This window comes from Eulemur rufifrons, chromosome 19 (assembly GCF_041146395.1).
Source record: "Eulemur rufifrons isolate Redbay chromosome 19, OSU_ERuf_1, whole genome shotgun sequence".
Lineage (NCBI taxonomy): Eukaryota > Metazoa > Chordata > Mammalia > Primates > Lemuridae > Eulemur > Eulemur rufifrons.
In genome coordinates, this window is record NC_091001.1 from 60,511,339 (window position 1) to 60,537,284 (window position 25,946).

General features: G+C 40.9%; 1 protein-coding gene and 1 pseudogene across 1 annotated transcript; one reads left to right on the top strand and one right to left on the bottom strand.

Annotated features, from left to right (window-relative positions):
* Positions 1–103: 103 nt before the first annotated feature.
* LOC138399473 (small nuclear ribonucleoprotein G-like) lies at positions 104–7,970 on the top strand (annotated as a pseudogene).
* Positions 7,971–10,624: 2,654 nt separating this feature from the next.
* LOC138400114 (prenylcysteine oxidase 1) lies at positions 10,625–24,353 on the bottom strand. The gene is made up of 6 exons (XM_069494954.1): positions 24,180–24,353; positions 22,930–23,136; positions 21,716–21,890; positions 13,479–13,690; positions 12,981–13,133; positions 10,625–12,561 (listed from the first exon to the last, which is right to left on the bottom strand). The coding sequence occupies exons 1-6, from the start codon at positions 24,289–24,291 to the stop codon at positions 11,903–11,905; spliced, it is 1,518 nt and encodes a 505-aa protein (XP_069351055.1). The 5' UTR covers positions 24,292–24,353; the 3' UTR covers positions 10,625–11,902.
* Between the last annotated feature and the right edge of the window lie 1,593 nt (positions 24,354–25,946).

The window sequence follows — 25,946 nt, forward strand, 5'->3', positions numbered from 1 at the left end:
AGGTGAAATGTGAAGAGTGCCGACAAGCAATTGGCTGAGGGGATGAGTGACGTCAGACCCGAAATGTCGGGCTTACCTCGGGAGCGGGCCAGCGGCAGCGAATTCCGTTTCTACTCGTCTCTGGTTCCGCGGAGTAGATACTATGAGCAAAGCTCACCCTCCCGAGTTGAAAAAGTAAGTATGTGTGAGGGCCGCACCGAAGTTTTCGCGTCCCGTAGGTCACCCTCCGTTTCTTGCCAGTACGCCTGGTGTTCCTGGGCCGGATGGCATGGGTCCCTTCTCATCTCGTATTCCGGTCCGAGGTCGCCGGGATCTCAGCCAGGGGCTCGCACTTCGGGACGTGAAGGCCGGGCAGACCCCGCGCGTCGGCTTGGTCACCCGAGGCAGCCGAGGCTCCTCCATTTGGCGACTTGCCTCCCAGTCCCGAGGTCCCGGCCTGTCGTCTTCCCCGCGCTCTCCCTCACTACTGGAAGATGTCGACTACCACCCTTTGTTGGACGTCGTGAATGGCATCATGTTCTGGTTAAGGTGGCTGGAGGGGTAATTCTGTAAGGAACTAAAGAGGGAGCTGGATGCAAGTGTTTTATAGTACAAGAGGAATCAGAATAAAAAAAACTCTTTAACCTTAGAGAATGTGTTCTTGTAATTAAGTTAAACTTGAATGTAATGTGATATCTTGCTCTGACATTAAAACTGTTTGAGAATATTTATTTTTCTAATTGGAGAAGGCTTGTGGGGTTTTTTGGAGTCTTTTTCTACACCCAGTAAAGTCAAACTTTAAATAGGAGATCCTTACTTTTGATGGGTTCTAGGTTAAAGCTTTAACCTCCTCAAACACTTCTTGACTGAACTTAACATGTTCTTTGTTTCCTCAGTACTTCTTTGTCTTGTTTATACTATCTAATGCTGGAATTCTGCAAGTCATTTTGCACTTAAATGCACATTTGTTTCAAAGCTATCTTTTGTGTGAAAACTCCATGTATATTTTACTTAGATCTGTTAAAAATTATTAAATGATAAACCCAACATTAAGAAAAACAAATTATTGTGAAAATGTTTCTGTAAAATTTTTTCTTTTATTGATGAGCTGGAGAAGTCTTGTAAGTATCCTCTGGATTCTTCAGGGACTGGTGAAATGGTGATTTTTTTTGTTTGTTTTTAACACAAGGACTATTCTCTACTTGTAATCTACGATTTCCTCACTGATTCTTAATAGATATTATTTGAGAATTTCACAGAATAAAGATAGCTTTTTTCTTGGTGCGATGACTTAATGAAGCTAATTTTAATATCTTTCTCTTTTCACCCCTAGATTTCATGAATTCTGAAATGCTGTCAGATCTGCCTCCAAAATGACTTTTCCTTTTTTTTTCTTTTCTTTCTCACAAATATCATCTTCTTTTACACCTTTATACCCTCCTTATGGTTTATCGTGACTCAGTGGTTTTTAAATGGGGAGTAGGGAACCTGTGCTACTAGCTGAACCTGGCTCTAGTTAGAGGCCAGGGATGCTGCTGAGCATCCTGCAATTTACCACACAGCCCCCAGCAATAAAGAATTATCTAGCCCCAAATGGCAATAGTGCTGAAGTTGAGATACCCTGGCCTAACTCTTAACATTTGCTGCCACGGTAGTTTTGCCAGTGACTGACTGCCTTAATAACTTATCAAATCAAGTCCCAACATTCAAGCCCCTCTGTCTGATATCCAAGCACCAAATCTTACAGCTACTAATATTTGAGTGCTCTGTTCTTCAGTCATACTGAGCCATTTGTATTTGCTCAAACTTCTCTCGCTTGCTGTGTGGCTTTTGACAATTTACTTAACCTTTCTAAGCCTAGTTCCCCATCTATAAAATGGTAGTAAAAAGAGTACCTAAAAATTGAAAAGTTGTTGTAAGGATTTAATAAGCACTTGTGTGTTATATTTCCTATGTTTTGTATATTATATCCTATTAAAGTATATGGTTTTATTCATCATACTACATAAGTGTATTTCTCTCTGTAAATGTATCTATTCCCACCTTCAGTCAGATTCCATGTTTATTTATCTTTGAATTCTCCTGTGATATCTTATACATTAAAATTGAGTGACGCTGGCCAGGCATGGTGGCTCATGCCTGTAATCCTAGCACTCTGGAAGGCCAAGACAGGAGGATTGCTTGAGCTTAGGAGTTTTGAGGCCAGCCTGAGGAAGAGCAAGACTTCATCTCTACTAAAAATAGAAAAATTAGCCGGGCGTCGTGATGTGCACCTGTAGTCCCAGCTACTTGGGAGGCTGAGGCAAGCGGATCACTTGAGCCCAGGAGTTTGAGGTTGCTGTGAGCTAGGCTGATGCCATGACACTCTAGCCCGGGCAACAGAGGGAGACTCTGTCTCAAAAAAAAATAAATGAAAGCTCTTAACTTTAGTTCCCTCTTGTAAGAATACTACTACTTTATAGGATACTTATAAACTAAATTGTAGAAGTAAATATAAAACATATTTAACCCAGTGCTTAGAATATAATGAGGATAGTGGATCAAACATCTCAAATACCTGTATTTTATCCCACCTAATTTTTTTTTTCAGGACATTACAAAGGTACAAACATTTTGGTTACATGAATTGCTTTTATACAGTTTGAGACAAAGTTATATCAGTCACCCGGATAGTGTGAATTGTACACATTAGGAGTGAATGTACCCATCTCCCCTTCCCTCCTCCCATCTACTTGAATTCCGTTGAATTTTACTACCATATGTGCACATGAGTGTTGATCAGTTAGTTTCAATTTAATAGTGAGTACATGTGTTTCTCCATTCTTGCGATACTTAACTTAGAAGGATGGTCTCCACTTCCATCCAGGTTGTTACAAAAGGTATTCACCATTTTTTTATGGCTGAGTAATACTCCATGGTATACATATACCACATTTTATTAATCCACTCATGTATTGATGGGCACTTGGGCTGTTTCCACATCTTTGCAATTGTGAATTGTCCTGCTATAAGCTTTTGAGTGCAAGTGTCTCTTTTATAGAATGTCTTTTTTTTCCTTTGGGTAGATACCTAGTAGTGGGATTGCTGGATTAAATGGTAGGTCTATTTTTAGTTCTTTGAGGTATCTCCATACTACTTTCCATAGAGGTTGTACTAGTTTGCAGTTCCATCCACATAATTTTTAATGAATGATTAATGGACAGTTTTACTAACACTTCTTTTTCTCTTTTTAATAGGGAAATTAAATGGTGGCAGACACGTCCAAGGAACATTGCAGGGATTTGACCCTTTATGAATCTTAAGATAGATGAATGTGTAGAGATGGCAACTAGTGGGCAACAGAACAATATTGGAATGGTAGTGAGTAAAGATATAAGATACCTCTTAGACATTTCATTTTTCTTTTGGAATGTACATTAACTTTCCTTATATCAAACTTTTGGATTAAATTGGACTTAGTAACCCCAAGAAAAAGCAAAGATTAAACTTTTCATCTCCTTTTTAGTTGAACATACAGCAATCATTCAGCTGTGATAATATCTCGGTTACCTGTGGGTAAGATCCCAACTATACGGGACATTCTACAGTCCTAGGGCTCAGCTGTTGGAAATCTTTTTGTTTGTTTGTTTGTTTGTTTTGTGAGACAAAGTCTTACTCTGTCACCCTGGCATCAGCCTAGCTCACAGCAACCTCAAACTCCTGGACTAAAGCGATTCTTCTGCCTCAGCCTCCTGATTAACAGGGACTGCAGGTGCACACCACCATACCTGGCTAATTTTTCTGTTTTTTTCTGTAGAGGTGGGGTCTTGCTCTTGCTCAGGCTGGTCTCAAAGTCCTGAGCTCAAGCAAACCTCCCAACTCAGCCTCCCATAATGCTAATATTACAGGCATGAACTATCAAACCAGGCTGGAAATCATTTTTGACCTTTATAACAGAGGCCCATAGTCAGTCATTACAGCAATAGTTCTCAAACTTTAGCATGTATATCAGTCTCCAGGGAATCTTGTTTTAATGCAGATTCTGATTTAGTAGGTGTGAGGTGGAGCCTGAGATTTTGTATTTCCAACAAATGCCCAGGTAGTGTAGATCTGCCAGTCCACAGATCACACTTTTTGAAAGGTGAGCCAAAAGGACAATTTAGCTGTAGAAAATCAATGAGCATAAAGACCTCCAAGAAGTGGTAAGACTTCCTCGATAGCCTTGATTTTTTTTTTTTTTTTTTTTGCCTCACTTTTCTTAAGTTTGAACAGTAGAGAGTTGAAGATAGACCTATCTTTGACATTTCTGCCTAAGTAATTTTTTAAAAATCACTCTTTTCGGGGTTTGTGTCATTACTTATTTCAAATGTTTTTCCATTACTGAATTTTGAAAAGCAAATCAGTAGTCATGATTGAAAAAACAGTTTAGAGGCCGGGCGCGGTGGCTCACGCCTGTAATCCTAGCACTCTGGGAGGCCGAGGTGGGCGGATCGTTTGAGCTCAGGAGTTCGAGACCAGCCTGAGCAAGAGCGAGACCCCATCTCTACTAAAAATAGAAAGAAATTATATGGACAGCTAAAAATATATATAGAAAAAATTAGCCGGGCATGGTGGCGCATGCCTGTAGTCCCAGCTACTCGGGAGGCTGAGATAGGAGGACCGCTTGAGCCCAGGAGTTTGAGGTTGCTGTGAGCTAGGCTGACGCCACGGCACTCACTCTAGCCTGGGCAACAGAGTGAGACTCTGTCTCAAAAAAAAAAAAAAAACAAAAAACAGTTTAGAGTCTCTTTATATCACACCCAGCCCTCAAGTTTCATGTGAAATGACCTTATGCTTTTCCATGTGCATTCCCTTAGGAGCTTCTAATGAATAAGTCTATGGCAGAATTATTAGCAGTCAGGTTCTTATAAAAAACAGTTCTAAATACCCCAACGTTTTCTTCTAACCCTTATTTTTACAAACTGGGAAATCTCCATTCTAATAGAGGGTACATTAGGTTTTTAGTTTATCTCAACAAATTTGTTGAAAGGGATTCAGGAACACCTTGGCATATTAAATGTCAATTCTGATTTGAAAAGATAGTATTTTTAGAGAATTGTGTGACACACTGCTTATTGGAATTTTATCAGAAAAGGAACTGACCTTGGATCATAGATCCTCCTGGCAATTTTCCCCCTAAACTGATCAGCAAACAATAATTCTTGCAGCTGAGTCTTCACTTTGAAAATGAAGTAATGATAATACATCAGTGGTCTTTAATAAAAAAACATTTTAAGGAAAATGCAAGAACAGAAAGGGACTTTGGACTTATCCTCAACAAAGGTGCCAAAAACATACAGTGGGGAGAAGACAGTCTCTTCAATAAAGGATGCTAGGAAAATGGGATATCCATATGCAGAAGAATGAAACTAGACCCTTCTCTCTCGCCATATACAAAAATCAAATCAAAATGGATTAAAGACTTAAATCTAAGACCTGAAACTATAAAACTAATAAAGCATTGGGGAAATGCTTCATGACATTGGTCTGAGCAAGTACTCCTTCGGTAATACCCCCAAAGCACAGGCAACCAAAGCAAAATGGGACAAATGGGATCACACCAAGGAAGTAAAATGCTTCTGCACAGTTAAGCTGCTCTTTAATTCTCTGCCACCTTCTCCACCTACTCGTTGCTAATATTAATCTGCTTAGATCTGAGACATTCTTCCCACCAGTCATTTTCCCTTCTAATCTGTCAACTGTAGTACTCACATGTGAGTTCATTTGTTTATTTAATAGGTACTGGAGGCTGGGTGCGGTGGCTCACGCCTGTAATCCTAGCACTCTGGGAGGCCGAGGTGGGCGGATCCTTTGAGCTCAGGAGTTCGAGACCAGCCTGAGCAAGAGGGAGACCCCCCCGTCTCTACTAAAAAAAAAAAATAGAAAGAAATTAGCTGGACAACTAAATATATATATATAAAAATTAGCCAGGCATGGTGGCACATGCCTGTAGTCCCAGCTACTCAGGAGGCTGAGGCAGGAGGATTGCTTGAGCCCAGGAGTTTGAGGTTGCTGTGAGCTAGGCTGACGCCACAGCACTCTAGCCCAGGCAACAGAGAGAGACTCTGTCTCAAAAAAAAAAAAAACAGGTACTGGAACCCTCTGCCCACACAGTTCTTTTTTTTTTTTTTTTTTGAGACAGAGTCTCACTCTGTTGCCCAGGCTAGAGTGAGTGCCGTGGCGTCAGCCTAGCTCACAGCAACCTCAAACTCCTGAGCTCAAGCGATCCTCCTGTCTCAGCCTCCCGAGTAGCTGGGACTACAGGCATGCGCCACCATGCCCGGCTAATTTTTTCTATATATATTTTTAGCTGTCCATATAATTTCTTTCTATTTTTTTTAGTAGAGGTGGGGTCTCGCTCTTGCTCAGGCTGGTCTCGAACTCCTGAGCTCAAACGATCCGCCCACCTCGGCCTCCCAGAGTGCTAGGATTACAGGCGTGAGCCACCGCGCCCGGCCTGCCCACACAGTTCTTTTAGGCACTAGGGATTTTCCACCAAAGACCCTGCCCTCCTAAAATTTACATTTGCATAGGGGAGACAATCGTGTATACAAATAGAGCAAGCATAATGAAGGGAGGAAAGAACAAGTCACAATTATTTTTATTCTTACCTACCAAGTTCCACTTTGAATTCTTTCTTTTTTTTTTTTTGAGATGGGGTGTTACTCTGTCACCTGAGCTAGAGTACAGTGGCATGATCATGGCTCACTGCAACCTCAAACTCTACCACCTCGGCTTCCCAAAGTACCACAACTACAGGCATGAGACCCTGTACCTGGCCTGAATCTTATTATTCAGAATGCCTCCATTTCTAATGAGCAATTCAAATTCTTACATTTCCTGTCATTTCTCTCTCCCACATTCACCTGTCCAATTCTACTTGACTGATCACTACAGATTATTATAATCTACAGTCCATCAGGGACTTCTTGTTTTCATTCCCCTAGCCTTCCAGTCACCTTTTTCTACCCTTTTTGAATTCAGTTACCAGCTGCTTCACCTATGTTCTCATAAGTATTCTTGCTTATCTTCATTTGTGGCATGTCTACTAGGTCAGGCACTGTTCTCTTAGGGCGCTTTCTCTAAAACTTTTCCTGCCTCTAAGCACTGTCCTATTCAAACTTTTATATGTGTTGTTGCCAGAGGAGTTATGATTGTCATTCTTGACTGTAACTTTCATTGGCTCATTGTGGGTTTCATAATGTCCTCCAAACACTTTAACATTAGCATTTGAAGCCTTCTAAGATTGATGCCAGCTATCTTTGTTTCCTATTTCCCTTCATGTCCACTGAGTCAAATTTGATGATTTTCTTATCCCCTTATACTTCGTCTTAGTATGTCTAGGCTTTCCTATTTTCTTGTCAAAATTCTACCCGATTTCCAAAGCCCAGGTAAAATGTCATTTTCATAAAGCCTGTCTTTACCAGCTTTCCATCCTGATCTCATGATCTTATGCCTCTAAATTGTACTTAACCTATTCTGCTGTACCTGTTTTTCCCATTAATTTTTGGATCCCTTGGGAATAAGGATGGACATGTTCATTTGAGTCTTGCAGTTTAGAAGGTGAAATGAGTCAATGGACACTTGGCATCTCATAAAGGTAATTGTTGGCTTTTGATCTGGAAGATGTGTATCTTACAAAGGGCTTCATGGCTTCATGTCTAGAAAGACTTATTTGGTATCCCCGTGGCTTGAAAAAAGCCTTGCAACTGACATGTAATACTGAAAAACCATTGATGATTTAGTGAAAATACTTTAATCATCATTGATCTGTCTTTTAAATGAATTGTTCTTTTCAGATTTACTTTTTCTTAGGTAATAGTATCATCATGTTAGAAGCCTTGTAACGAGTACAAATAACGGCTGTTCAGCAGGGAAATCCATGTCCCCTCTCCAAAGGGCCTATTTTACTATGGTGTCAAAATCAGGTCATGTACATTTTCATAAACTTTTTGTTAAATAAACTTTTGTAATACTCACAAATGCTTTCTCGGATTTTCTGAATATAGAATATTAACTTTTAAATTTTTCTAACATGAATTTTAGAAACTACTCTCATGGTTGAGACTCATTTCAAAGAGTTTTATACATTTAAATGAGAAAATCTTATTAAATATAAAAGATGGCAAGGATTCCTTTTCTTCTTTCAACATTGGACAGATAAGCTGCAAACATGAGTGGGTTTCTTCTAAAACATTAACTGTCATTTTCAAAATTTAAGAGTAGTAACTTTGATCTACTCTGACTTTTCCAAGTACATCTACTTTCCAAATATAGTACAACAGATATAAAACAGAGAGGTAATGATGTAGGTGTTTATTTTGAATATAACCATTAACTGGGGAAAAAAATTTGAATACAATAATAGAAATAGGATTCCAGAGAAAAACATTCCAGTGTATCGTGGTTCTTTGTGAACAGAGAAATCGTAATGAGAATGGTGTCCACAATATATTCATCTATTTCATGAATTTTATAGCCCACAAGCTCACATGAGAGATATACTACAGATGGTTGTATTATAAACCTAACCTTTGGAAACCCTACCAAGTAAATGCTTAAGGCCTATTCTTTTTGTGATCTGGTAAAAAGCCTGCAAATCTTGAATCACTTTAAAACTGTATAGAATGGCCGGGCGCGGTGGCTCACGCCTGTAATTCTAGCACTCTGGGAGGCCAAGGCGGGAGGATTGCTCAAGGTCAGGAGTTCGAGACCAGCCTGAGCAGGAGCGAGACCCTGTCTCTACTAAAAATAGAAATGATTTGGACAACTAAAAATATATATAGAAAAAAATTAGCCGGGCATGGTGGCACATGCCTGTAGTCCCAGCTGCTCGGGAGGCTGAGGCAGGAGGATTGCTTAAGCCCAGGAGTTTGAGGTTGCTGTAAGCGAGGCTGACGCCATGGCACTGTAGCCTGAGCAACAGAGACTCTGTCTCAAAAAAAAAACAAAAACTGTATAGAATGGAATGTACACAAGTGAATGTGTAAGCTTCTTGAAAAAGACAGAACACAGTAAATGGCTTTTATATATCTCTGTCTGAAATGGTTACAACAAAAAGAACAGGTAACCAGACGCTGTGGCACCTGTGTTGTAATCCCAGCTACTTGGGAGGCTGAGGTGGGAGGATTGCTTGAGCCCAGGAGTTCTGGGCTGTATGATCGGATATCCACGCTAAGTTCCGCATCAATATGGTGACCTCCTGGGAGCGGGGGACCACCAAGTTGCCTAACGAGGGTGAGCTGGCCCAGGTCAGAAACAGCAGGTCAAAACTCCTGTGCTTATCAGTAGTGGGATCATGCCTGTGAAAAGACACTGCACTCCAGCCTAGACAACACGTCGAGACCTTGTTTCTTAAAAATTAAAAAAAAAAAATAGATGTATTTAAGAAATATATTTAAAAATTTAAAAAATAAGAACAGCTAGAGGGATCAAACTAACTTAATCCCAATAAGCAGAGTTGATGTGAAGTCCAGTACTTTTTTATTCTTCCATTCTTCATCAACTCTTTGTAAATCATCCTTGACATTGATTTTTTGCAGCAACATACAGCTAAATTGTAGAACTAGCTCCCCAAGTGTGGTTCCTAATAGTAGTTTCACCTGGGAACTTAATAAAATATAAATTTTTTGACCCCATTACAAACATATTGAATAAACAAATTCTCCTGGAATAGCCAGATCTGATAACACTTTTTCCTCCAATAAAATTATTCTTTGTACTGTAATTGTATAAAAACTACCTAATACACCTGGAACAGTAAGCTCTGATAGTATTTTTTTCCTACTATTCTTTTAATACTGTAGTTGCATTACAGTTACCTAATGTGCCTAAAGTATTGATAACCTGTTTTGGTTTTGAGAAAGCAATTTCAGATGCCCTACTGGGAAATGTAACCAGAGGAGGTTTGATATAATACCAACAACATTTTTCACTGGGTTTTGTGTGTGTGTGAGAGAGACAGAGTCTCACTGTGTTGCCTGGGCTACAATGCAATGGCATCATCATAGCTTACTACAACCTCAAACTCCAGGGCTCAAGTGATCCTCCTGCCTCAGCCTCCCAGGTAACTGGGACTATAGGCATACATCACCACACTCGGCTAATTTCTCTATTTTTAGTAGAGGTGGGGGTCTCGCTCTTGCTCAGGCTGATCTTGAACTCTTGAGCTCAAGCAATCCTCCTACCTTGGCCTCCCAGAGTGCTAGGATTACAGATGTGAGCCACCATGGTCGGCCAATAGGTATTCTTAAAAGTAAAAATATATGCCTTTGCAAAACAAGTTTACAAAGAATAGAAATTAACTTATTTCACTAGTATGTACCAATATTTAGCATACACATAACAGTATTACATTCTCTACAAATTGTCTTCATTAAGACCACAAAAGGAAAAAAATACAAATGCCTCTTAACATCTGTTAAGAATAAAATTAGAAAAAACCTGACCCTTTGACAGACCATGAGTTTAATCCCTACCTCTATATCAAATATATTTTGGCAGTTTATCAGCATGTTAATCACAACTGTACTAGGGAAGAAGTCATTTTTATTAAAAATCAGTGTTCTCTTTAATAACAGTACATGTTAACATGGTTGCACTTACTGTTAGAATTCTTAAGCACTTGTTCTGTTCTACCAGTGCCTATGACAGTCAATCACGATCTTTGTAGAACAGATGTAGAACTGATTTTTCAAATTTGATCTGGATATTAGAATCATTTGGGACACTTTAAAGCCCTACATGTGATTCCAGTGTGCAGCCAAGGCTGAGAGCCACTGTCTTAAAATTTCAGCAACCAGTTTCTCACCCAGAATGCTACAGTAACTGAAACATTTAACACTTTGAACATGAGCTGCATTTGGTCAAGCTTGGTGTCATTCTCAATATCCTGCTTTAGTGCCAACTGCTTAGAGTTACTGGAGTTGCCTCTGCTGTTAGACTGTCAATGCTTCTTACTATCAAGATGACTACTGAAGTTCTCATTGAGACAAATCATCCCTTCCAAAAGGGATCTGCTTTAAGGGCACTAAAAACCCTTTGTAGACAGTTTTGCCCCCACATCAGTGATTCTTAACCCTGGTTGCACATTGGGAATTTTAAAAAGTTACAATGCCAAGGTCCTATCCTCGATCCATTAAATCAGAATCTCTGCTTATGGGGGTCTATCAGTATTTTTAAAACCTCCTTAAGTGAAGATGTAGTAGAATGCCAATTTCTAACTCAGTAGCCCATATTTGCTTTTCATTTACTTGAGATTTCTGTATGACATTTTAAGGTTAAATTACTAAGACATAAATTTCACCTCTAATAATATCAAGACAGAACCAATCAAAGGACATTCTGAAAGTCAAGGCTTTAGGCATGAGCACATTTACTTCAAAACAGGCTACAAAATTACTAAGAGCCAGGCATAAAGACACCAGCTCCCTTACTAGTTTTATCTCACTGAAGATCACATCCAGATGTAAAAGCTCAAATGGACCAGTCCCCAACTAACATGGTCTTTTAAGTTCTCCCTCAAGTGTTCAGCTTAAAATGCTCTATGCTTTTGATCAAAATCCAGGGCCCTGCCCCAGACTTAAACAATCTCTTAAGAGAAGAGCTAGAGAATTCACATGTTTAAAAAACTCGAGATAATTCTTATGATCAGACAAGTTTGAGCAACACTGCTAATGGATATTGAAAGAATACTTAAGAAATTTTGGAGAGGGCATAAGAGCAATAGTTACATCATCACACTTAATTAGAACCTTGTACTTTCTTACGACCCACAGGGATTACTTTTGTTAAACAGTGATATTGGCAAAATATCCTATTCAAAATCATCTCTGCTCAGACTTTGTCCTTTTTTGCCAGTGATACTCATTTGGAACCAGGAGAGGAAAAAAGAGATAGTGTCATTTTATAGCTCAGTTTTAAGTTTCTCATATAAACCATCCTGGTCAATCATGTCTGTGTGTCCATTCCAGCGGTGATAGGCAAGGAGCGCAGCGTTGTGGGCTGCCATGGCACTCATTTCCATGGCACTTGCTGCACACTCCATGCCATTGAGGTAATACAGTCGATCGTGAAGTATGATGGAGGGGCATTTCTCTGGGGGCTCATAGTGAGGATACGCAAGCCATGGCTTCTTCACAGCATAATCATAGGACAAAAAGAGCTTTAAAATTTGTGCTTTAGTAAGAGTCTCTGGGGAAAACATCTTCCAAACATATGTTCCATCTGCTGATGGTTGAAGATTTTCCTCTTTCCTTATAGGGGATGAAATCCCAAGACTATTAATGAACAAATTTGAATTATCAGTGGTTAAGACTGTACCAAGGCCAAAGTTATCTATGGCTCTAGAGCCAAAGACAGATGAATTCAATTCCCCCTTAACTAAAGTTGTCACTATATGTTCATAGTTTTGATGGAATTCCTCAATTGGGGGATCAAAGTTGAGAAAAGTAATATTGGACATTTTTCGATTCAATGGAGTGGCCACCAAGACGATGTCATAGACGTCTGAATGGGTCTCAGATCCAGTTTGGTAGACCACTTCATACATCTTTGTGGGATTTCCTAGAGGGAATAAGGAAGCACACGTTTCTTTAGTGTTTCTATACTATATTTTGTATCCCCTAAAAATAATTCTATACCTTCTTAATAGTTTCTCTGTAATTGTAAGGAATTAAAGGAGTTTCATCCCTTAAGAAACTGTCCCTTGCATTTTTATTACCTTGAGGCCATTTTTCAGAATGTCAATAAGTTCAAAATAAGGAATTTTTACTTTTGAGAATGAGATTATTTTTTTAAACCCAAGGAGTTATGCCACTGCACTTGAGTACATTTGGGGACATTTCTACACAGCACAACATATGCAATTTAGACTTCCATCATTATGGATCTGAGTGAGAGATGGCAGAAGAGAGGTTTTCCTCCCTGAGCAATCACTTTCTACAGAGGAAATAAGAAGGAATAAAATGAAAGTTAAAGCTTACCTGTCTGCTTGGTCCTTGTTTTCTCCTCTATGTACATTACTGAGCCAGATATAAGATTGCTTTGGGAAGCCTGAAGGAGCCCAGAGCAAACAAGCTTATTGCCACCTTCTACTGCCCAAAGGCCAGAATCAGCACCGGACAGTGACACTGCCCCTGTCAAGAGGTGGAGAAAATGTGTTTTAATTCTGAATCTGTAAGAGATCGCCTACCCAACTCTCTGCTCCCAATTAGATCTTCTGCTCTAAATGTCTCCAGACATTGAAAAATGGCCCCTGGGGCAAAATGCCCCCCAATTGACAAACACTGAACTAATGAAAGCTAAGGGCCCCCTCTCCCTACAAATGCACATCTACGCATACAAAATTTTGCTAATAATGTCTGAGGTTCACAGACAAAGGCACCCTTCCCCAACCCATGGCCTAAAGTCAGGAGCCACCATAGTATCAGGTGAGCCCCTTTATGAACTAATGTCTACCACTGTTCCAAACCCTGGCTTACCCACAAAAGCATTGAGACCCGTGCTCTGGCCATAATTGACCCTCATGACAGGAGCGATCATTTCATTGAGGAATTTCTCAGAGAAGCCTGCTTTCTGCAAGGTTTCAAGAAGTGTTCGGTTAAGCAGTCCAAGGAATTCATCCCCTCCTATAGCATGTAGTAATTTTTCTACACTGCTGAAGGCATACTCATGAGATTGGTAGCGGTAGATCCTTTTGAAAAGAAGAGAAATGACCATTAAACAAATGAGAAGAGGATGTATAAAGAAGAGAAATAGTGTCAAAAGAACCAAACTGACTTCCATGTTTCCTTCTGATTGAGTTTCTTCCTATCACATGAAACAGCTCAGACCATCTTCCCCAGCTCTCCCAGACAATCCTGGCCTTCCACCTCCTCTACAAGTCCATTGTCCTTTGTATACACTCTTGCTTTTCTGCAGTCATATGATCACGGGGAGCACCTTCTTCTCATTCTTCTTTATATTTTACAGCAGCACTTACACATGTCTAAAATTAAATTTTGTCTTTCCACCAGGCTTGATTTTGACTCACCCTATCCCAACCAAAAATAACTAGCCACTGCTAACATCCTATTTGTCTTCCTCAGTTTATGTAGTTTCAAAGCTTAAACATATTTCATTTCTGTTTCTTCCAGCCAAGCAGGAAACCTTACCAATCTTCCTAACATCTGTTTTGTTATTCTGTTCTCACTTCCCTGATCTTAGGACTTATACTCAAACTACTAAGATGAAATGATCTACCTTCTTCTAGTTTCTTTTCTTTGAAATATTTATGAATCTCCCAGAAGCCCTAAAATACACCTCTTATCTTGGCAGATACACCTCTTATCTTCACAAAAAGTCTTGCTGGCCAGGCTTGGTGGCTCATACGTGTAATTCTAGCACTTTCTTTCGGAGGCCAATGTGGGAGGATAGCTTGAGGTCAGGAATTTGAGACTAGCCTGGGCAACGTGGTGAAACACCATCTCAACAAAAAATAGAAAAGTTAGCCAGAAGTGGTGGCGTGCACCTGTAGTCCCAGCTACTGGGGAAGCTGAGGCAGGAGGATCACTGGAGCCAGGAGTTTGAGGTTGCAGTGAGCTATGATGACGCCACTGTACTCTAGCCCAAGCAATGGAGTGAGACCCTGTCTCAAAAAAAATTTTGGCTTACTGTTGCTTATGAAATAAAGTCCAGATTATTTAGCCTGAAATAAATTTTTAAAACATCATGACCTTTGGACCCAAACTTATCAAGTCTAACACCTTTCCTCCAATTGCAGATAAAGAAACAAAGCAGGGAGCGGTAAAAACCTACCTAACAGGTACAGCACTGTTATTATTTAATGATAATACTTGTTGCATTAGAATGCTACCAAAAAAGAACCGCTCAGCACAGTGGCACATGCCTATAGTCTAGTACTTAGGAGGCTGAGATAGGAGGATCACTTGGATTCAAGGCTACAGTAAGCTATGATCGTGCCATTGCACTCCAGCCTGGGTACCATAGGAAGACCTTGTCTCTAAAAAAATTTTAAACTTAAAAAAATTTTTTTTAAAGACACATAACTAGTAGTTTCTACTAACCAGATTGCTTAAGCAGCCTTTTTTCTTTTCAAATTACACTGACACAAACCTAAACATTTATTTATTCATTCAACAAATACCTGTGGAACATCAACTCTGAGCCCTGCTCTCGTGAGGCCTGTGTTCTAGTTGGGGAAATATTAATAGGAAATAAAAATGAACTAAATGCACATAAATTATATAGAGGTTAGAGGATGGTAAGTAGTAAGGAGAAAAATCAGAAAGGAACACTGAAATGCATGGGATTGGCAGGGTTGCAGTTCTAAATAAGGTAGTCCAAAAAAATAACTAGAGTGGTCAAGGAAAGCCTCACTGTGAAGGTGATATCTGAACAAAGACCTGAAGGAGGTGAGGAAGCAAACCATGCAAATATCTGGGGGAAAATATTTCAGGTAGAAGTAAAAGAAGTGCAAAAAGCCACACAACAGAAGCTTGCCTGGCTTGCTCCAGAAACACTGAGGCCAGTGCAGCTAAAGCAGAGAGATCTAGGAGAACAGGAGGTGGTAAAGTAAGAAAAGTAAGGGGGGTGGGGAGCACTTCCACAATGGTAGAGTAAGGACCTCTGAAAATCTCCATAAAAGCATTGAGAACACTGGCAAAAATTGTCAACATCAACTTTTTCACGACTTTGGAAATAAACCAAAGCCTTGTCAAAAGGCAAGGAATATTGATTCAAGAAAAACGCCTGAATCTCAGTAAGAATGATAAGCCCTGTGGCATTATTAACTTGTCCTATTCCCATCCCCTTCTTGCTAGCTCTTCAGTAGCCTTGAAAACCAGCAGTCTTGAGACTACAGAGAGATGAAATCAGCAACTTATATGCTACTGGAGAGGACAGAAAGGGTTTGGAGCTCCCAAAAAGCATAATCCCCAGAGAACTGTGGCCATTTGACCTATGTGGCAGATCCCAAAAAGCTCTATCCTCAGGGCTTGTCTTTCTTTGACTAGATTCAGAGCTCACTGTGTATAAACAGCTCCGTCCTGAGGGCATGTGTCAAAAAAATCAGTGGCAATTGTTCAACATTGCAACATCCTGAGACTGTGATACCAACTGGGGCTAAAAGAGGCTGACCAAAAAACTTTAAAAAGAAATTCTAGAGAATGAAAATAACAAAGACATTCCCACAAATCTACAAGGACATGTACTTAGGCAAGGCTGTCCCATGACCAGGAAAGACCTGAGAAGGCCCTAATCTGTGGTGGCCTTGATGCTTTGAGCAAGCAGAAAATAAAGGCTAGAGCAGAGCTGTAAACTGCCTGCCAGAACATTGAAAACATACCCCAACACACATAACTCAGTGGCCTTACATGATGAATATAGACTTCACAGAGTTAGAGCCAGAAAGTCACTAAACCAATAGCAGCAGTAGCAACAACAAGCCCTGAGGTAAAAGTGAATCTGATTTCCAGAGTTGCCATATAATATTATTTTAAATATCCAGCTTTCAACAAAAAATTATAAGATACTCAAAGAAATAAGAAAATATGCCTTAAACACAGGAAATAAAAGGAGTCAATAGGAACTGGCCCTTAGGAAGCTCAGACATGGATGGAACTTAACAGAGAGAGACTTTAAATCAGCTATAATAAATATGCTCAAAGAACTAATGGAAACAATGTTTAAAGAACTAAAGCAAGCATGAAAGCAATGTCTCCCCAAATATAGATTATCAATATAAAAACAGAAATGGTTAAAAAAACAGAAATTCTGGAATCAAAAAGTATAATATCTGAAATAAAAAATTTACTACAGGAACAGCAAATTTGAAATAGAAGAAGAATCAGCAAGGTTGAAGATAGGTAAACTGATATTATACAGACTGAGGGAACAAAAAGAAAAAGAGTTAAGGAAAATAAGCACAATCTCAGAAACCTGTGAGACAACATGAAGCATACCAACATTCAAATAATGGAAATCCTAGAAGGATAGAATAGCCAAAAACTTCTCAAATTTGATGAAAAACAGTAATCTACACATCCAAGATGTTCAACAAACCCCAACAGGATAAAATCAAAGAGATTCATATCTAGACAGACACATCATATTCTTGTTGGTATAATTCAGTTCTGGAAAAGAAAGAAAATAGAAACATCACAGTCAAACTGTGGAACGACAAACAGAATTTTTCAAGCATCCAGAGAAAAGCAACTCATCTCATAAAAAGATCCTCAATAAGACTAACAGCTGACTCCTAATCAGAAGCCAGGGAGACCAGAAGGTACTAGGTTGACAAAAAATACTGAAACACTGTCAACCAAGAGTTCTACATCCAGCAAAATTATCTTTCAGAATGAAGTAAAATTAAGGCATTCCCACGTGAACAAAAACAGAGAATTCAACACTAGCACATCTGACCTACAAGAAATACCAAAGTTTCTATCAAGCTAAGATAGAACACTAGGCAGAAACTTCAATCAAACATAAAGAAACAAAGAGTACCAGTAAACGTAATTACATTAGTAAACATAAAATACAGTATGAAAATATATTTGTTTGTAACTCTTTTATTCTACCACATTTAAGAGAAACTGCATAGAATTATAGAACTGTAGTAATGGGCTTCCAATGTAGAAAGATACAATTTGTATAACAATAAGCAGGGAGATAATGAACCTATATTACAGCAAGTTGGTATTGACATAAAACAATTAAGATGATGATTATCATTAATAATAAAGACTGTTTAAAGATGTCAAGTGAAAGAAAATAACTTTAAAAAATGTATAGTAAAAGACACAAAATTAAAATGGTACACAGGACACCTCTTTGTCCTCCATATCACCTTTTTTTAAGAGACAAACTCTCACTCTGTCACCCAGACTGGAGTGAAGTGGTCACAGCATACTTTACCCTCTTCCTGGGCTCAAGTAATCCTCCCACCTCAGCCCTCCAAGTAGCTGGGACTACAAGCCCGTATCACCATACCAAGCTAATTTTTTTTTTAAATAGTGATGGGGTCTCTCTATGTTGACCATGTTGGTTTCAAATTCCTAACCTCAAATGATCCTCCAGCCTCAGCCTCCCAAAGTGCTGGGAGTACAGGCATGAGCCACCACACCTGGTCCCATTTCACCTTTGGACAGATAGAGGCTAATTTTACTGCATTTAAATGCTAAGACTTGACCCCAAAGACACCATGAGACACATAACATGCATACTTGCTTACCACACATGCACACACCCCTACCTTTGTAAATATTCATAGCTTCTCCCACAAATTGTGGAATACGTATACTTAGCAGCCTGTTCAGTCTAAGTTCCTGTCTCACCCTTCCTCCTCTGAAATGCCTGCTTTTGGTCTCTACCAGTGGTTACACTTCCCAAACTGCAGGGTTGCCAACCTGCAGATTGTAACCCTTTATAAGAAATAAAGCTCTCTGGGCTCTCCTTCTCAAATTTATGCATCTTGTGATTTTAAGTCTACACAGATCAAAAAGTGTTAGAGATCTAACATATCCCCAGAAATGCATTAAGTCTAGAGACAAGAATGAGCTTTAACCTAGCTATAAGCCAAGATATCTCAACAAGAAGCTATCTGTAGACCAGGGAATTCAATTCAACAAACATCTGAGTGAATATCTACTACACTCTAATTACTGTGCATACCACAGAACAACACAAGCACATGTCATGCACCATAATACTCAAGGGATGTTTGAAAAGAAAAATGAATGGTGACTGAAGTATTAGGGGAAGACTTTGTCGAAGGGGTTAGATAACAGGTTGGATGTTAGAATAAAGAATGTATCAACCAGGGAAAAGCTTTGTCTGAAGGGGTGAGATAGAGCTTAGACTTTGTGGAATATAGAGTGGCATCCAACTAGAAGAACAGCATAAATAAATGTGCAGAATTGGATATTAACCTGGCAAGTACAGATGTCAGGGGCTTCAGGATTTCCACCCAAGTACTTCCAATAGCAGAGAAGAATGAATCCATAACCCCAGGGGTCTAAAGTGGTGCTTATCACAGATTTGAACTCCCTTTTGAGTGTCATGGTTTACTATTGTCACACGGGCCTTAGTTCACACTATGTACACTCTGAAATGGAAGAACACAATGACAATGTCCCTCCCTAAGGTTGGTTAACATATCCCTAAAAGTTTGCAGAAGATCACACAAGCTACTTTGAAGAGAACACACGGGATCTGGTGTGGCATACACACACACACAAACATACACACACACAAAAGAGAACAAATTTTTGAGCAAGGGCTTCAGGTTTCTATACTGTTTAAAGAAAAAAAAAAAACTTAAGAATATCCTCCAATTTCACATTTTAACCCATGGTTCTCAACTTTGGCTGCAGGTATCTCTAGGGGTGAAGTTCAGCATTTGTATTTTAAAAAGACCTCCCCTGTGGGATTCTAATGTGCAGCCAAGGTTGAGAACTACTGCTTTAAGTGAAATGGAGGGGAATTAGTTGCTCCAGATTCCTCTTTGGTAACCTCTGTGTCTTCGAATTCAGGGTTTTGTGACATTACATAATATCTCCAACATGGAGCAATATTAAAAATACTTAGCATTCACTTCATAACAGCAGGCCAATAAAGAACACAAAAAAAACAATACTTAGCAAATGGTACACCATGAAACAGAAAGCAGATTGGCTATAGGTCTGGAACTAACTCAAGACTCAATGCTGGGGGCAGGGAAAGAGGGTCCTTGGGGAGGGGAAGGCACCTCTCCACTCAGGACAGCAGTTATTTCACCAGTCCAGCAGTATTTCACAACTTTCAACAACTGGTACATGCTGGCTGAATACCACCCTTCTCTCCAACTATCTCATAAGGTAGAATAAAATTGCCAAAACAAATTTACATAATCTTCATTTATTGAAATAAACAGAAAAGTATAATGCAACATTAGCAACACAAAGGTCAGTGCTGTAAAATGAGATATCAAAGATGGGGGACAGTAATTCCATAAAGTTTGGAAATGGTTTTCTAAAGTAAAAACCAATATAATCTATATATCCCCTCACTGGGTCCTTTTCACAGTTCTGCAATACCCTGAATTCCCTTCAAAAGTGATTTCTTAATTTCTCAAAGCAAGCAATTTCTCCACGTCAACCAAGCCACAGATTTTTTAAAAAATGACACACACAGGCAAGGGTTGCATCTAAACTTGACCTGCCTGCCAAGCATGCAACATGCTACCCACCTATAAAAAGTTATACACATACACGCGAAAACACACGTGCATGTGTAGGTTTTTTTCTTTTTTGAGAAAAAGTCTTCCTATGTCAACCAGGCTGGTCTCGAACTCCTCACCTCAAGCGATCCTCACACCTCAGCTTCCCAAGTACCTGGGACTACAGGTACACACCACCAAGCCCAACTAATTTTTTTATTTTTTGAGACAGGGTCTCACTATGTTGCCCACGCTGGTATCAAACTCCTGGCCTCAAACAATCCTCCTGCCTCAGCCTCCTGAGTACCTGGGACTACAGGCACGTGCCGCCAAACCTGCCTTAGAATATATATTCTTTGAGAGCAAGAACATGTTCTAGGTCCTATACCTTCTACCTAGAATAATGCCTGGCACATAATAGGCACTCAGTATGGGGTGAATGAATGAGTACTTTAAAACAATGTGCACTGTAGCTGGGCTTAATGTACCCAGAGGAAAGGCATTCAAGGAATTGACATAAGAATGATGTTTGGAAAGAAGAAATCCCTAACTACTGCAAATTATAGAAGCAATAGAAACTCCTCAACTCTTATATTTGTCCTGTTCAATACTTGTCATATGACACATATTTCAGCCTTTCAACTATTATTTTATTATCTTAAAACAGTTATACTAATGAAATATTAACATTTACAAGCTGAATTTCTCCAGCACCTAAACCTGTAAACCAGCATAAAAATTAACACATACTAACAGCTTTAAAAAAAATAGGTTGTACCTTTCAAAATTCAACTGGCTATTTTATGTTATTTTTCCTGATTACCAAAGTAATACACATTCATACACACAGAAAATTTTAAAATCTAGAAAACCATAAGGAAATAAAAGAGGTATATGTACTCTCACTACCCAGGACAGTACTGGAATTTAATATCCCAATTTAAATTACTGGGGTACAGAACTTATACTCTACTTCAGGCTGCTGGCTTCCCTGAAACATCATGTCATTATTAAGGCCCATTTAAGTTTTTTGATCCTTTCTACAAGCTCTTGTACACATTATCTCATTCATCTACAAAACACCGACTCTGTGCAGGGATTAAAAGTAAGGACTCTAAAGCCAGAATGCCTGGGTACAAATTCCAGTTCCACCCAAGAGGTGGCTGAACTTGCACACTTAAAACTTCTCTATGATGCCACCTTCCACATCTGTACAAAGAAGCTAAGAAGACTACCTACCTGAGAAAGGTGTCATGAGAATTCAAGCACTTAACATTTGTAAAGCATCTAAGAGTGTCTGGCAACACTAAAAAGGCATTTGCAAAAATATATGTCAAAGCAAAACTAAACTACCCTTTCAATTTCCAGTGATAAATGGTCTGCATATTTTCTACAAAACTTTTTGCCTAGCAATCTTACCAACCGGCCTTGCACTTAGGTAGAACTGTTCAAAGAAATTATAATTCCTAAAGTTCATCAAACTAAAAAGTCTTAGGTAAATGGAAGGGAAAAAAAAATTACCTCATGAACTTGCCTAACAAGTCCTCTACCCACATGTGCATTCGCAGGGGCTGAAATCCATAGCGCCAAATGAGTTTAATCATGTTAATTATGAACCAGCTGCTCTCCTCAAACACCAGAGTCTCTCCATCATACACTCCCACTAGGCCACCAGAGACCTGAAGAGTAGAGAGACCTGCAAAAACAGAGAAAGGGTAGCTAAGCCAATGGTTTCTGTGCTGATCAAATGAAAGAAGATCACCTGAAACTCCTGGGGACACTCTGAAGTGAGTGAATTTGGAGCTTCCCCCAGTTCTCAGAAGACACATTAAAGTAGCACTATCTCTAGAGCAGTGCGATACACTATACACTCACTAATGTCCAAAAGCAGGTTCTCTAGAAGATGGGTCAGATGATCATACAGACAAATCAAAATGAGATATATTTTTATCGGGCTATTTTTAGTCTAAAAACACTAGAGAGTCAAAGGAAACAAGGCAGAGTACCAACTGAATTCAATTGAAAACAAAACTGTCAGACAGGACTCTCTGTGGCATGACTTGCTCCGGGGGGACGTTTGCCTTCACGGAGGAAATAGAAGCCCAGGAAGCATCCACAGGGGATGTGGAAGGCAGCTGAGGGGAAAGGGGCACTTCCATTCCCATTAGACTCCTATTTTGCATAACTGGATATTTCAGATAACTGGAAGGAGGCCACAATTACACAATTCCCTGAGGAAAGGGCCTGCAGAGGCCTGCCAGGCCTGCCCCACAACCCCTCCAGTGCCTCTCCTGGCAGGGCAGCAGTCGGACGTCCCCAGTTCAAGGCACATGTCTACACCCACAGCTGCGTGAGTGACTTAAAGCCAGACACTTCAAGCCTCTGGGTCTCACTTCCTCAGCTGTTAAATGAGCACATGAAGGTTGCTGCTAGCTCAAAACATTCTCTGATTCTTCAACACAAACCCAGAGGTTTAAGAACTGACAAGAGCAGCCACCCCCACCCCCACCCCTCCTCCGTAATTCCAGATAACAGAAGATACTGATAACCAGTGTCCCATTACCAGAGAGCATCTAGTACCAACTGCTAACAGGAAAGTGAGGAAAACAATTTTTACCAACTTCATGGTCAAAGACAATTAACAAGGCGGAAAAGTTTCAGTTCTCCAATCTGATGAAAAATATCCAGGGATGTCACACACAAATCTGATGAGATTTAAGACCAAAATTACATACCCAGATCTTTGACAAAACGCTTCATGTGCAGATTTAAAGGATGGATGATAGAACCTCCTGCCTCATAGTCTTGCCCCTGAACCGTCATAGTGGCCAGCCGGCCCCCCACCTCTTCTCTTTCAAACACGTCAATCTTCACATCTTTCCCAAATTTCTGTCGCAGAATATAGGCTGCTGAAGTGCCACCAATTCCGGCTCCAATAATCGCTGAGGGGGAAAAAAAGGAACAGTTTTTTTTGTTTTCCCCTCTCACTATCTGTGTGTGTTGTTTTGTTTTTCAAAGACCATTAACTAATAATGGCTGTTACTGAAAGCTATTACCAACAATTCAGGGAAGCCTGGAGAAGGGGGCCAAAGACACCTGCAGTGAAGATCCAACTCTGTGAATCTGCACAGACACAGACACCAGACAAAAGTGGTAGTATGTTAAGTTAAAAATTCACACTAATTTGATTTTTTCCCCAATGCCCAGAGAGTCTCACAGGTCTTTGTGGAGGGACCAATGGGCCTGCACGCCCCTCCTGGTGCCCAACTCATGGGAACAGAAGAGGTGGGCATTCACAGTAAGCATTTTAAACAAACTGACCGCCATTTCTAGCTTTGTTCTGTCTCAGTGGAGACTCAAAGTACATAGGTTAATGATCCGGAAGAACACAATTTTAAAAGGAGGGGGAGGAGGACGGGGAGGAGCAGGGAGCAAAACACCAAAGCGCCTGAAATTAGAAAGAGCAGATTCTGAATTCAGCAGCTCTATTAGTCCTAAGCAAAGAAATTGTCCAAGCCAGGGGCCTCTGAGAGCAGGCCGACCTCAGCAAAGCGGAGATGGGGAAAGGGGTTCCAGCCTATCAAGGGAAGCGGACAGGGTCAGCTTGTTTCCACTGCCCTGTGCTGTGTCTGCGTGCGCCTGAAATCTGCATAGCAGGAGAGGCCGGGCGCTCCAAGTCCAGTCGGAACACTGGCCTCCCACGGTGCAGCAAAGGGAAGGCGCAGAGAGGGACCTCAGGCCTAGGGGACAGGGGCTGCAGGAACGCTTGGCGCCCACCCGCCCGGGTCCCCATCCACGCCCGTTTCTCAAGTGGGCACCTCTCCACGCCTGGGAAGGCACGATCCCACTCCCAGGAGGACCGAAAGCCGTCCTGAGGGTGAAGTGCCACCTGCGAAGCAGGCTTGGCCCCAGCAGCCCGGCCTCCGTCGGGAGCGCTATGCAGCCGCTGTCCGATGCCCTCCTGCAGCGCCCACTCCTCGCCTACCGATCTTATCTGGCGGGGACCGCGGCTCGGCGTTCCCGGGGCACCCCCAACTGCAGAGCAACAACCACAGCCCCACAAGCGGCGAGACGAGCTCTGCCACAGCGCGCTTCATGGCCTTCCTGAGCTCCGCAACTTCTTGAGTCCCGCAGTCCTGCTTCTGCTGGGAGTCTGCGCGTTTGCGCCTCTGCGCGCAGTGCCCGCCTCACCCCCAGCCCAGCCGCTCCGAGCCCCGCCCAGGCCCCGCCCAGACCTCTCGCACCCCAGATCCACCCGGGCAACCCGGGCCCTGAAGCCCACCTCACCCCTCCAAAGCCCACCCTCCTTCACGATACACCAAAGGCACAGGTTGAGGCTGACCCCCACTTCCTCCCCATCTTATGCGGTGAAGCACCTTACTTCTTCACTAGTGCCTTCTGCCCTTTCAACCACTCCCTGTCAGAGAACCGCACACAGCTAATCCCCGCCAGAAACAACACTGGGCAACAAACAGTGCTTACTGATGGATCGCTACGTTCCGGGGATTGTTGGGTAGGAGATGAGTGGGCAAACGGTGCAAGGTGAAAGAAAAATGAGGGAGACTGGGGCTGGGGTGGTCTGAGGTGAAGGGACTGGAATAGTAGTGACTAATAGCATCAATAAAAGTAGTATACCTGTAAGGAGACCAGAAGGTACCACCCCAAAATATGCAGCTTTGTAAGCGCATCGCTAGGGCCATTCAGACTATACTGCTAGGATAGCTAAAGGGAAGCCCAGAAAAACCTTAAAGCTGAGTTCCTGGCCATGGGAAGGAGGGAGGTCAGACAGGCCTAGTTAAGCCACCTCACTTTTAGAGTTATTCTATGTAACAATAATACTAAATATTTAACAGGCCTAAGGCCATATAAGGCAAAAGTTTAAACACACCTGCAGGTCATCAATTTATTTAACAGATTACTTGATTCTTAGTAGATGTCCAGTGGTTGTCTCTGATTAACAGACTTCCTTATCTTAACACATTCCAAGCGTTTAGATAAAGATTGGTGTTTTAACTAATTGCAAATCAAAGAATGTTTAAACTCACCTGAAACCTGCAATGCCCCACTTCAAGATGTCCTGCCTTTTCCGTCCAAACCAATGTACAACTTCCATGTATTGGTTTATGACTTTATGTATAATTCCTGTCTCCCTAAAATATATAAAACCAAATTGTATCCCAATCACAATGAGACCACTTGCTCAAGGCTTCTTGGGCGTGGCTCTCTAGGCCATGGCCACACATATGCAGCTCTGAATAAACCTCTTTAAATTATTTTACAGAGTTTCGGCTCTTTTCCGTCAACAAAATGTCACCCTGATGTGGAGCTCAGAGAAGACTCAAGACCTCCCAAAGGAGTCACCTGAACTTGGAGTCAGGTACCATATGGGCCACCCATGGGGCCCCTGACTCCAAGCTTCTCCTTGGGTGGAACTGATAAGTCCTCCTGAGCCCTGGACCTCCTACTCTTGGTTGACATTTCTGGTTTATTCTGAGCTTTTGGCTTTTTTCCTGGGAAGATGTTGTTTGGGATCCTAATTTTGATTTGACAGTAAATTCTAAACAGTCTTCTCCATTGCCTTTTCCTCCCAAAATTAATCTCAATGGGCTTTTCTGCACATTTTTGAAAGAGGAAACTGAACTGTCCTGTTTGTAGATAAATGAGAGACTGAGGTCCTCAGCTCCAAAGAGGAAGGATATTTTACTCCTCTCAGCCAAAAGGTGCTCCTGGGTGACCGGGAACCTAAGTGGGA

What these genes read in the sequence shown, in the direction of transcription:
- LOC138400114 (XM_069494954.1), bottom strand. Translation starts at nt 24,291, where the DNA reads ATGAAGCGCGCTGTGGCAGAGCTCGTCTCGCCGCTTGTGGGGCTGTGG. An exon ending in GTCCCCGCCAGATAAGATCG is followed by an intron (nt 23,137 to 24,179) that starts GTAGGCGAGGAG and finishes TTTCCCCCTCAG; the next exon opens with CGATTATTGGAGCCGGAATT. An exon ending in GGGTCTCAATGCTTTTGTGG is followed by an intron (nt 13,134 to 13,478) that starts GTAAGCCAGGGT and finishes ACCTCTTGACAG; the next exon opens with GGGCAGTGTCACTGTCCGGT.